Here is a 13,693-nt window from a genome sequence, read left to right on the forward strand (position 1 = left end):
TATAAAGGTAAATGTTAAAAAAAGGTTGGGCATGTTAATGGGTTTAGTTGAAAAACACTTTGAAAAAATGCAAGCTTAAAAAAGAAATTTTCAAATTTCTTCCTCTTTTTCCAATATAAGATGTCTGTGGACTAATATATACCGTTAAAAAATTAAAATGTTGTAAAGTTGTTTAACTGGCCTCATATTTCTTTTTAAATATAACCATTTCATTTTGACTATTATTTAAAACGTAAAATAATGCAGTTTTCATGGTAAAATTTATACACTGAGCTCATAAATCATGGTCGAGAAAACGTTATATCAGTTTTAAAGTGCTGGGGGTCTCTAGATTACATTTATAAAAAGAATTTACTCCAATATAGAAGTTGGTTTTGTGGTGTTTTGCTCACCTCTGGCATACTGTACAATGCGCCATGGCTTTTAGTAATTGAATATTTATAGGCCACATGTTTAAAAAATAGAACAGATTTTTTTTTTTAAGAAAATCTAAACAAGTTTTTGTTTTGTGTAAACAAAAATTTTCAGCTTAAAGTTAAAAAGAAAGCATACCGTCGATTATAAACTCTCCGTTTTTTGAGAGATATGACAAATCTCCTTTTGGACGACGCGGAAAAAGATCAACATTTGTTTGATCATAAGCCCAAGAGCCAAAAGTCAACGAGCATACTTGGTTATCAAATGGGAAATACGTCATTTCGAGCTTGCAAGCGCTTCTAAACGTTTTAATATGATACCTTATAATGTCTTTAGAAAATTTATGTAAAACAGTATACAACATTGTTATTTTTTATTTTAGTAAAAGTCTCATATATAATACAATATAATTAATCTAAAATAATTTCACATGACTATGAAAATATTATAATTTATTATAATGAAAAAAATTGAAAAAAAATTTACCGTAAAATTTTCGGTATTAACCATACAACTCTACCATCACTATAAACAGTCACTTTAGTTTTTCCAAACTGGTCCAGTCCTTGGAATTCTTTTTCAGCGCTATTTTTAATGTAAATATTTATTTATGTTATTTTTAAAACAAAAATCATGTGTTGTTATTATAAAATTCTATTATATAAAAAGTGTTTTTAAAAAGTATTTATGATTGACAAACGATATCAAGCTTGTAACAATATGCTAAAAATATATATTTTTAATAAATACGGCGACCGGGGCTAGTTAGTAGCAGGAGTAAATTGACGAACTACAATTATCTTCAAAACCTTCTTTCAGAAAGTGCCAGAAATCATAGAGAATCTCCTTAGCTGACTATTTCATTTGCCATTGTAGTATTGCTGGAGTTTGCACATGCGCATAGGAGTTATTACGATTTATATGTTTTTTCCATATTTTTGTAATTTTTACAACTTTTTGACTTTTTTAATTTTTAAAAGCAATAACATCAAGTACACGTAAACTTAAATTAATTTATGTCTTAAATGTTTCACTTAGACTTTTCTAATTACATTTTTTTTACTATTTTTATTTTTCAGGGATCAGTTCGGCATTTTGTGACCAAAATTCTTTTAGGGTTAGTTGGCAAAATATATGCGGTGCAAGTTGGCCACATATTTCGATTCCGATTGGACATGAACTTAATTTTCAATTTTAAACTTTTTGATTTAATCTTTCCAGCTTCAATCCAACAAACGTTCAAAAATTGTACAAAAATTTACAAACTATTCTTAATTGTTTGAAGCTAGAAAGCAGACATATTTGGAACATGGATGAAACTGGTATAACCACAGTTCAAACTTCAGATCTTGTAGCGCAAAAAAGCATTAAATTGATTGTCTTACTTCTGCTAAGAGAGGCAATTTAGTAACTGTGGCAGTTGCTGTTTCTGCCAGTGGAAATTCAATTACCCTTTTTTTATTTTTCATAGTGTGAAATTTAAAGCGTGTTTTTTAAACAGTGCTTCTTTTGGAATTGCAGGAGCTGCAATCCCGTCTTGTTGGATGACTGAGGTTCAATTTTTTCAGTATTCTCGTTATTTTATGAAACCATGCTCTGCTATAGATAATGTAAAGCTAAATGCAAATTATGTAATAAGCTTGGCTTTATGGCTTGGCAAATAATGTAATGTGCTGGCTTTACAATAACATAAAATGATATAATAAAAGCTGGTTGTTTAAAAGATTTAGAGTCACGTGATGTTTTAAATTCAGATAATGATGTATATAGTGCATCTACAGAGTTAATTGTAGTTTTATCGCTTGAAGATTTGAGATCATTCAAAAAAGCTAAACCAAGAAAAAGAGTTGTAAATAAAAGAAATAGAATCATATCAATACTGACAGGTTCACCTAATTTGAATGTGTTTAAAAATATGCTAAAAATAAAAAGTTAGAAATGGAGAAAAAATTTTTAAATAAAGAAATGGAGAAAAAATATTTAAATAAAGAAAATAGAAAGATGAATAAAAGTGAAAAAAAAAAATAAATGATAAAAAAAAGAAGAGAAAAATATGTTAAAAAAAGAAATTATAACTGGTAAAAAAAGTTTATACTTAATGGAAAAAAGTCTGAATTGTAGAAATAGTTCTGTTACAGAGGAGTGTTTTTGTTTGATTTGTATTGAAATATTTTCGAAAAGCAAACTAGAGAAAGTTTGCTTTTCGAATTAGAGAAAGTTTGGATTCAATGCACTAAGTTTGGGCTTATGAGCCCTGTAACAAGAAAGTCTTTGTTTTTTATTTGTGATGATAGTAAGGATTTTTGTAGAATTGTAACTATTCGCATTGTATAACAATTTTAATGATAGCTTGAAACAATTTTTTGTTTTTACTTTTAATTACTATACTTATATTTTGCTTTAAAAACTACAATGGTGCGATGGGATTCAAAAATATATGTTCACAAAAGCATATGTTCACAAAATATGAAATAATCTTATTTGGCTCACCAAAACGTTATTAATAGTCATGATATTGACAAAAAATATTTCAGCTGAAATTACTTAACAAAAAAAAAAAAGATATTAAAAGTTAAATTACACTTACTTAGAACATTAGGCATTAATTTTAAATATAAGGAGACAATTTAAACTTTGAGTTTAAGCAACTTACCCAGCCCCAAGGTAAGTTGACTCAAAAAAAATTTTTTTGTAAGGCCCCGGCTGGTGGCCATCAAATTTTTTTCATAATGAATGCAACTTGAATATGTCACCCAAACTCATATGCTACAATTTGATATTTACAAAAAAAACGCGCAATGTTGCCAGGCTACAGAGCTCAAAAAGTAAAAGCTGAGGCAACTAGCCCCGGTCATATTATTAAAAAAACAATTTTATAATAGTTAAAAAAATAAATATTTTATCAGAAACTAGTTCAGAACTATTAGAAAGTCAAACGCAATAAAAAAATTTCATCAGAACTATCAAAAAGTCAATCACAAAGAAAAAAAAAAAGCTTACGTCATAACTAAGCCACGAAATGAGCAAACGGAAACACAACAGCGACACATAAAAATTAATGGCCTAATTCAAGTCTTAAATCTTAGAATAACTTTTAAGATTTTAAATTAAATTTTTATGATTAAATAAATGAGCATGTTTATCATACTTTTATAATAACTGTAACTGTCAAGACTAAAAAGTTTGCTGAAACTTAATTAGCGTGCATTATTTTCCAGGGGACTTTATAGTCAAAGTTTCTATTAGTAAAAACTTTAAAATTACAATTTTTGTAAACTTTAAAATTACAAACTTTAAAAAACTCTGTATCTGTACCAAAGAGAATTAGGTTCAAAATAAACTGTGTTATTTTAAATGAGATCAAACTGCATGAGTGCATTTTATCCTTTTATTCCTGTTAACCGCTTTATATTTGTGGGTGTACAATCACTTGTATAATTCAACAAATAAAATGAGGAAGGATAGCACCCCCTCCTCCTTAAAAAGTACCGGCTGGTTCTTAAAAAAAAAGGTTTCCCAAACTAAATTTCACCCAACTGAATTGTGTCAAATACCCGATTAGCCGACTATATTAGACAAAAAACCAACTATAACTTGAAAATCACCTTCTTTGAAAGGAGGGAGGGGTAGGGGGAGTAAGGAAGGAGAGAGTGGAACACACCTTAAATCGCCTCTATGAACAGTACTTAACAAATTAATAAAAGTATTTGTTGAGAAACCTTATAAGATATTTTATCTGTTATATATATGTACTCATAAACACATTGGTGTTGAAGGAATGTCTTTTTAATATTTTGTGTGGCCACCTTTGGACACCTTTAGTGTCTGTATTTAATCAGGCATACCTATAAGCAACTTGCCAATAATATCCGTGATTTCATCCTCATGAAATTATATAAAAATTATACTTTCAATGAGAAATTTGTTGGTTATTGCCACTTAATAAATTTTATCCTTAATATGATCCCAAAGTGGCTCTATACGACTTATGTCAGAGAAATTCCGTGGCCACGAGAGCACCTCAATGTTATTTTTTTTTATCCAACCGTATATCTTGCGTGCATGTGTGTAGTGGTATAGCACCTGTATTTTTCAGATGAAAAGTACAGGTGCTATCCTGTAACAAGTTGCTTATTTTAGGCTTCAAATGGGTACTAAGCAATTTAATGTACTTTTCTGCACGCATTATCTCTTGCACAATTTGTTGGCGGCTTTTACCTTGTGAGAATATAATATCCTACACCATAATCTTCGTGGGAATTTTACTGTCAGATAGAGGCAAACTTCAGCGAACTCTTCTCCTGGTCTTCTATTAACATTCTGAAATATGCCATCTAATACTTGGTTGGTAGACTCATCTGAAAGACTGACTTTTAACCAGCTCTCATCTTTCCAGTTTTGTGTACCAGGGCCCATTAAATGCATCCGTGATTCATAGGCTCAGTAAGCCCCGGATTTTCTTTTCCGTAAGGAAAAAATCTAGCTTCCAGCAATCATCGATTAACACTCATTCAACTTGTCTTCACTCGTTTCTCTTTAGAAACAGCACGAACTTTTTTACATGAATCTCTTATGTCGGTCTGGCTCAGTTTTACAACTTCCAGTCTGTCCGTGAAGTTATTTTTCTCTTACGACCACATTTTTCAATCCACTTAGCTTCAAGGTCCTTTCCTTTATAAAATGCTTTCTTCATTTTGCACACGGTTTGGGTTTTAAGTTGATAATTTAACTTTTATGCTACTTCCTTTTCACTAATTTCTGTAAATCTCAGTAAACTTTGAGTTTGTCTCTTTTTTCTGGGGCTTAGATCACACTTTTTCTCCATTATGGTCTTTTTCAAAAAGTATAAACTTTTAGGTAAAAAAAAATTCAAAAGAAAACTGAATGCATACCAGAAATCACCTTTGATTTTAAATAACTTTTTTCCTTACTATATGCTTTGTAAGTTTAATAATCCAATATTATTAGGCTTAAAAGACATAAATCCAAATATATAACTAGTCGATGAAAAAGTAATGCTGTTTTATTTAGTTAATTTTATTTGATTAAAAGGTGGAAACTAAAAGTTTAGTTGTAAAGACTCTTACTAAAAAAAAGCATTAGTGAAAAATAAAAATGATCTATTCAACAGATAGAGAGAGATATTAGAATATGTTAAAAAGAAGCTTCAAAATGCTAATATCTTATATTTCAGAAGTAAGTATAGTACGCTATGTAATTAACTCAATTATTCATTTTGCTTTTGAAGCTTATTTGAAACATTAAAAAAAAAATAACTGAAAAACTTTGTAATGGTTTTTTCTCTAAAAAATCACAAAAGTATTCAAATAAACCAGTACAGTTAGCAAAAATACTGATTTAGAGGTAATGATCAATCATCTCTTGATAAAAATTGATCTTGTAATATATAAGATTAGTTATGCAAAATATAAAGATTAAAAACCGCTACCGTTGATGTTTTGTCTTTAATACTCACGTAATAATAAAATTGATAAATTTTTTATTAATAACATTTTTATCTACAGCGGAGAAAATAGAATTAGCCTCACCTTTATTTTTCGTTCTAATTTAACAAAAATGGCAATGAAACAGTTATTAAATCTACGCTTTTTCTTATTATCTTCTAATACAATTTAAAAGTTTATAAATTGGTACGTTTAATTAATTACAATAGGAAAAAAAATTAAAAGTATTCAATTTGTGGAGAAAATAGAATTAGCCTTATTAACGTTATATACAAGAAAACCCAAAAAATGTTTTTTTTTACGATTATTTAATATTTGGTATTGCTTCCTGAATTTTTAATGACTTCAAAGATGCGACTTGACATATTAGTCACAATATTTTGGATAGTTTCTTTAGATATCTCATTCCAAGCTTCTCTGATACGAGTTTTCAGCTCCAATGCGGATTTATATTGCTTACCATTTTCATAAACCCTTCTAGAAAGTATTCCCCATAGATTGTCAATTGGGTTAAGACCTGAACGGCATACGGGCCATTCCATTACGTAAATATTTTTCTCTCTGAACCAAGCTTTTGTAAGCTTTGAGTTATGGATAACAGCATTGTCTTGTTAAAAAGTGAAGCTTTCACCCATGAACTCTTCACCATGTTCAAGCAAACTAATTTCAAACAAGTGAATGTAGTCCTGTGATTTCTATTTTGTTGAAATCCATGCCAGTGGTTGTTTTCCAGCAAAGGAAAAAGCCCCTCAAACCTTAACAGTTCCACCACCAAAGTTACAACTCATTCGAGTTTCTTTTTCTTTTCGAAGATCGAGCCAGTAATATTGATAGCCATCAGGACCATATATATTGAACTTTTTTTCATCACTAAAGAGAACTTGATGCCACTCTTCCTGCAAAGACATGTGTTCTTTTTCAAATTGTAATCTAACTTCTTTATGACGAACAGTAAGTTTTGGTCTTGGTTTACGCTTTTCCGAACTGTGTTTGGATCTTCATGCAAGATTTGTCTCACACGTTGAACAGTTACAGGTAATTGTAAATCAACACGAATTTGAGATGTAGTCATGTGCTGAGCACCAGCGCGACGTACAATAACTTGTTCAATACGATTATCAAGTTTACGTTTGCCACCACTTTCTTAAAAGCTCCATAATTATTGCCAATCTTGAAGTAATTGTTACCCACTTTTGTGGATCTTTTAATTTTCTTTGCCATTTTCGGATTAAATAAGTCTGTATCTTTATATGTTTTGATTACTGCTAATACTTCATTCGTTAAAAGCTAACCACGTCCCATTTCAAATTCAGGTATCTAAAACCAAATGTTAAAAACTTTATGAACCATGATTTCACAGTATTTGTTTAACTTACAAATAATAATAAAAAACTAAGTGATAAATGCGTATAACCAGATCAAAATATACAAGTAAACTGAAAATAATTATTGATGAGGCTAATTCTATTTGCTACCGCAAATATTAGGTGTTACACATTTTATGGTTTTATCAAATGTACCGCAATTTAATTATGCTATATTATAATCTAAAAAGTTGTTATTTGTAACAATAATTATATGTGTGTGGATAAAAAAGATGCACCGCACAAATTTGCTTAGAGATTTACAAAATATTGGATCAGTACTAATTCTATTTTCTTCACTGTATTCTTAGTTTTAGTTTAAAACACATTAAAAATTAAACTAAATTAAACTTTGTTTAAGTTTAAGGAGTTCAAAATTTTTAATGTAAATTAGTCTTCGTACGCGTAAAAAACTTTGTAAACGCATATAATGCGCGTATTCCCCGAAAAAATAAACTTTATTTTAAACAACATTTTTTTATGACAGTAATGGTAGTATATCAGATAATTTAACAGCAAAATGTTTTTTCACGGAACTTTCTTTCACAGATTAAATATTTCTTTTACTATTAAATAACTAGCCTTATGTTACCTTATAGTGTAAAAGTGAAAATTTCGCGACAAACAAAAAGTAAAACCTTATGATGGTCTAACAGATTTTATATATAAGGCATAACGCCAATCATGCAATGAAACGTTGAAGATTTGATATCAACCAAATTGCCAGAGATGAAAATTTAGCATTGATAAGAAAAATAAATAAGAAATGCTCATAAATTATGCAACTTATAAATTATGCACGATTTGAACTGATAAAACAAAATTTATTAAAGATTTTAAAAGCAACGATTTGCGATTTGATAAAAAAATGCGTACTCACTTATTATAAAGTGTTATATCTGGTTTCCAAATCTTATCAGGTGTAACTGCAATGTTAGTTATACCTTCCCATTCACTAGAATTCCAAGTTAAATATGGATCATTCCAGTACTAAAAATATATTTAAAGAAGCTAAGTTTTTTGAAATAAAATAAATAAAAATTTTAAAAATCATTAAAAGTTGTTTAACGATGTTAATATCACACAATAATAATAAAAAAGGGAAACATATTCCAAAAACCAATTTTTTATTTAGGTGCCGCAAGAAGTCCTTGCGGTCTTATCACAGAGCACCGCGGATGAGCATTTAATTAAAAGTTTACGCCTTCTTCCTAACCGATGTCGCATAACTTGCCCAGAGGTAGAGTTTGAAACACGGATCCTTTGTTTCTGAGGCAAGTGCGCTACCACTGCGCCACGGCTGCTCAAAATGATAATCTCTTTTTGGAACTATTTTTTAATGTTATTTTAAAGACCTTATAGAAAGCCATCTTTATTAGCTTAGTTTTAGTTTGTTTTATGATTAATAATTAAATAAAATAATTATATGTACTACCGTAACTAATGGGTAGGAGGCCCCCTTTGACACCTGTTGTTAAGGCCCCAAAATTTTAAAAATTGTTCCACTAAGAATTACTTAAAAAAGCTTCTAAAAAACGGGCCCCTTAAATTTGCTAGGCTTCCTTGGGGTGTGAGTAGCTTACTCACGCCTCTGATTATATTCTGTTTAATTCAAATATATTTTAAAAATTAACGGTTTGTAATATTCTATTGGGAATTTTTTATTTATATTACTTGGCACAATGAACTTAAGGAAGTTTTTGTGTCACAGAAAAGAGTTATTGTTCCGTTAGCCGACGGTAAGAAGCTTACGCAGGATATACCTTACTATCTTAAAATTTAAATATTCCACAAACCGCAACACCATATCATAGTCCGGAAATATAAAGTATTCTCCTGCAATTATTTTGCACATATATAAAATAAAATTTATTTTATTCTACATTTGCTACTTTAAATCAGGTATGGCCAAATAGTTGCTCGCGAGTCGCATCTCGCTCTTAGAACGTCATTGCGACTCGCGAACGTTCCTTTTTTGAAAGCATTATTAACTATTCATATTAAACTAGTAATAATCAGTACAAACTATATTTATAATAATAATATAGCTATATACATATAATATTATACCGTAATAACTAGAACTATACATTACCGGAAGTCATATTATTTCAAAAATGGATAGAGCAGAAGATGATAATATTGCACTTCACAATTAAAGTAAGAAAAGAAAAATTAAAGCCGAGAACAGATTGTTTCATTTTAATTGGACTGAAAAATGCGCATTTATCGAAAATGAAATTAAACTAGTGTGTTTAATTTGAAATACAGAACTTACACTAATACATCATAGTAAGATATGTAATGTTAAATGCCACTATGAAACAAAACATATACATTATTTTGAAGAATAATGTATATGTTTTATATTCATTATATTCATGTCATAGAAAAATTAAATTAAATTGCTCCAAACAATATTTAAATCAACAAGATTAATCTTCCAGCAAAGACTAAAACATTATGACAGATGAAGTTTAATTATAGCTTGGAATATTGTAAAGTAAACTTCCTTACAGCAACATACAATATGCATGTAGATGTCATCTCAGTTTTATATTAAAATACTCATTAATATCGAAACTCTAAAGTTAATTTCCAATATTTATTATTCTTGACATACAACTAAAAAAAGATTATCCGAGATTAGTGTTGAAGTTGAAAGTAAAAAAAAAGTTGACATAAAAAATTGAATAGCTGTCATTATGTTGTAGTAAAAGAAGAATTACTAGATTTGGTGGAGCTGAAAAACACAACTCTTGGAACTGATTTATAGGATGCCATTGACATTGTTCGGGTGAAAATCAATGTCCCTAAAAACAAACTAGCTAGTGTTGCTACAGATGGCGCAGCAGAAATGGTTGAAAAACATGTAGGGCTTTTTGGTTTATTAAAAAGTAATTCTAGGTATCCAGAGTTTATCACATTTCATTGTGTGATTTTTCAAGTGCATTTAGCAACAAAATATTTTAATTTTCTGATTAAAAGCAGTGCCTCAAATTGTAAACTATATTCGATCGAATGTAAAAAATCCCAAATAGTTTAAAAATTTCATTATTGAATTGGATTTTGTTAACAAAACAGGTGACTTGTCGTTTTACTGTGTTGTAAAGTTGCTTTGAATTTTGAGGGTTTTTTATAGGTTTGTATAACTATTACGACCAATTACATCTTTTTTAATTGATAAGCAAAAGACATTTAAAACCCTTGACGATATGATTTTTTAGCAAGATCTTTTATTTTTAAGCGATGTAGTGCAACATTTACAAAAGCCGAACTTGTTACTTTCGGAAAAAAAGATAAATGTATCTGATCTTGCTCATACAATATTTAGTTTTTGAAATAAAGAAGCTCTATTTCAGAAAGATCTTATCTAATAAACCTTTAATCATTTTCCTTAAATGAAGATGTTGTGAATATATCAAGGCTTACATTTTTGAACCATTTCTGTTTGCTACTCCTTGAACACGAAAGATTTTCAAAGAATACGTTCATTAATAAACAACAACTAGAAGTAAAACCACTGCATATAAAAAGAAAGATATTAAAGCAAAAATAAGTCAATATTAAATTTTACATGTCTTATCCAAGAGCTCACTTCCAAAATTTGACTTTTTTCATCCTAAAAGAAGAAAAAAAGAACAGTTAATAAAAATGGTTTGCAATTTGAGATTAAATAGTTTAATAAAGTATGTATGTATGTATGTATGTATGTATGTATGTATGTATGTATGTATGTATGTATGTATGTATGTATGTATGTATGTATGTATGTATGTATGTATGTATGTATGTATGTATGTATGTATGTATGTATGTATGTATGCATGTATGTATGTATGTATGTATGTATGTATGTATGTATGTATGTATGTATGTATGTATGTATGTATGTATGTATGTATGTATGTATGTATGTATGTATGTATGTATGTATGTATGTATGTATGTATGTATGTATGTATGTATGTATGTATGTATGTATGTATGTATGTATGTATGTATGTATGTATGTATGTATGTATGTATGTATGTATGTATGTATGTATGTATGTATGTATGTATGTATGTATGTATGTATGTATGTATGTATGTAAGTTTGTATGTATGTATGTAAGTATTGCAGCTTTTTACTAATTTTGATTGAAATTGAAAAGAAATTTTATATATACGACTAAACCATATATTCAAATACATAAAAATATCCTCAAAAATCTTACCATGTCTAGAACTTGTCTTATAGCTAGATCAAAGGTTAAGTTGACTGGTTTTCCAGGTTCAGTGGGAAGGGCGTCATAATTATAGTTACCGAATAAAGAGTTTAGTAGCTCAACTTCTGGACGGGTGACTGGTTTTTTTCCTAAAGTATTATAGTATTAAAAAGATTTTGTGTTTAAAAAAGTATTAATACCAATAACTAATTACGATAAAACAGTATAATGGTGTTTTCATTAACTTTTGAATGTTATATATATATATATATATATATATATATATATATATATATATATATATATATATATATATACATATATATATATATATATATATATATATATTATATATATATATATATATATATATATATATATATATATATATATATATATATATATGAAGACCACAGATGTCCACTTTTTAAAAATTTCAAGTTTTATATATTTTTATGATATTTAGTACTAAGCTATTTTAATTTGAAAACAAAATTTCATAACAAAAAAACTATATTTTAAGGTTCTATGGTCATTTAAAAAAAAAGGGCAAATTCGAAACAACCATTGTTGTCCAATGTGTACCGTGTAAAAAGCACAGTTGTCCAAATTATTTATAACTAAACCAATGATAATAAAAGCGTAAGTAAAATGAATAACTTTTATCCTTAAAAAAATTACCTCAGATAAAGTAAACAACATTACGTTCACAGAAAAACATTAAAAAAACTATATATATATATATATATATATATATATATATATATATATATATATATATATATATATATATATATATATATATATATATATATATATATATATATATATATATAACACGAGGCTTCTAAAGATTTGCACAAAATTTGAACGTTCGAAACTCGCGAATAAATTCGAATATTTCTGCAGTTCGAAGTTGGAAACTTCTGTTTAGATAACGTAGACAATGGGGAAAACACTGACAGTGCATCATTTTATGCAAATAAAAGTTGCAAGGCGAACAATTTATAATATTATTAAAAGAGTTTACGACAGTATTGACCTTAAAAGAAAGTCGGGAAGCGGCAGAAAACCATAAAAAATGGACATAAGAAAGTTACTTTACTCATTAACAAGGCTAAAAATAAAGTTGGAATCTCCCAGAGAAAACTTGCATTAAAATATGGAATTCATAGAAGTTTATAGAATTTTTAACATGCATGAACTTAAATATTTCAAAAGAAAGAAAGTACCAGAAAGCTCTAAAATTTAAATAATTTAACAAAAACAACAACTGGTAAAACTTTTGAAAACTTTTTTCCAACCGTCAAATGAGTTTGAAATTTTCATGGATGACGAGTCCTATTTTACATTGAGCAGCCAAAACACACCAGGGAATGATGGATTTTAAAGTCAAAATAAAGACAAAACTGAAAATAATATTAAAATCAGTTTAAATCAAAGTTTCAAGCGAAAGTTTTAGAATGGATTGCAATCAGTAGATTTGGTAAAACAAAGCCTTTCTTTGCAATTAATAATAATGCCATTGATACAAAAATATATTCCAAAGAATGCATTGAAAAGAAGCTTGTTCCCTTCATCAATTCGCATTAAAAAAATGTAAAATATATTTATTGGCCTAATGGTGCAAGCTGTCATTATGCAAAGCTAACAATTGAAACTTATAAGAAGTTTAATATAACCTATGTTTCTAAGGATGATAATCCACCAAACGTACCGCAATTAAGGCCCATTGAGACATTTTGAGCTCACCTTAAACAGAGAGTCTATTCCAATAATTTCAAAGCCAAAAATCTTAACCACCTGAAAAAGAGAATTCAACTTAAGTTATGAGATTTCAGACAAGAATACTTTGAAAACCTTCTTTGCTCGCTTAAGACTTAAATTCGCTATGCTGTTTATCATGGGACACTTTTGATCATGGGACAGTTATAAGATGATCTATTATTGCTATCCTTACTTATTTGATCAGTAGTGAAACCTTAATATAGTTTAAATGACAATTATAAGCAATTCTTTTTTGTGCATATTTTAAGTAGCCTCGTGTTATCGTCATTTAATAAAAAATTAAAATGTTTGAAAAAGAGAAAAAACAGCTTGTTCAATATATACTTTATAAGTCATTTTTTTGGCTTCATTAACTGTTCATGAAATCTTGTGAAACTTGATTGTAAACCTCAGGTTTTTTTTTTTTTTTTTTTTTTTTTTTTTATTCACCTCCTCAAGGCCGAGAAGG

General features: G+C 28.5%; 1 protein-coding gene across 1 annotated transcript in view; it reads right to left on the reverse strand.

The window, feature by feature from the left end:
• Nucleotides 1–13,693, reverse strand: part of LOC100204809 (neuronal acetylcholine receptor subunit alpha-10) — a 38,857-nt gene that overhangs the window by 8,540 nt on the left and 16,624 nt on the right. Inside the window, exons 3-7 of the mRNA XM_065801490.1 lie at nt 11,467–11,606; nt 10,824–10,868; nt 8,127–8,236; nt 904–1,002; nt 553–716 (exon numbers count right to left, since the gene is read on the reverse strand). Of these exons, the coding sequence (XP_065657562.1) occupies nt 553–716; nt 904–1,002; nt 8,127–8,236; nt 10,824–10,868; nt 11,467–11,606 (558 nt within the window). The remainder of the gene's footprint in view (nt 1–552; nt 717–903; nt 1,003–8,126; nt 8,237–10,823; nt 10,869–11,466; nt 11,607–13,693) is intronic.

The sequence above is a fragment of the Hydra vulgaris genome, chromosome 07, assembly GCF_038396675.1.
Source record: "Hydra vulgaris chromosome 07, alternate assembly HydraT2T_AEP".
NCBI classification, from domain to species: Eukaryota; Metazoa; Cnidaria; class Hydrozoa; order Anthoathecata; family Hydridae; genus Hydra; species Hydra vulgaris.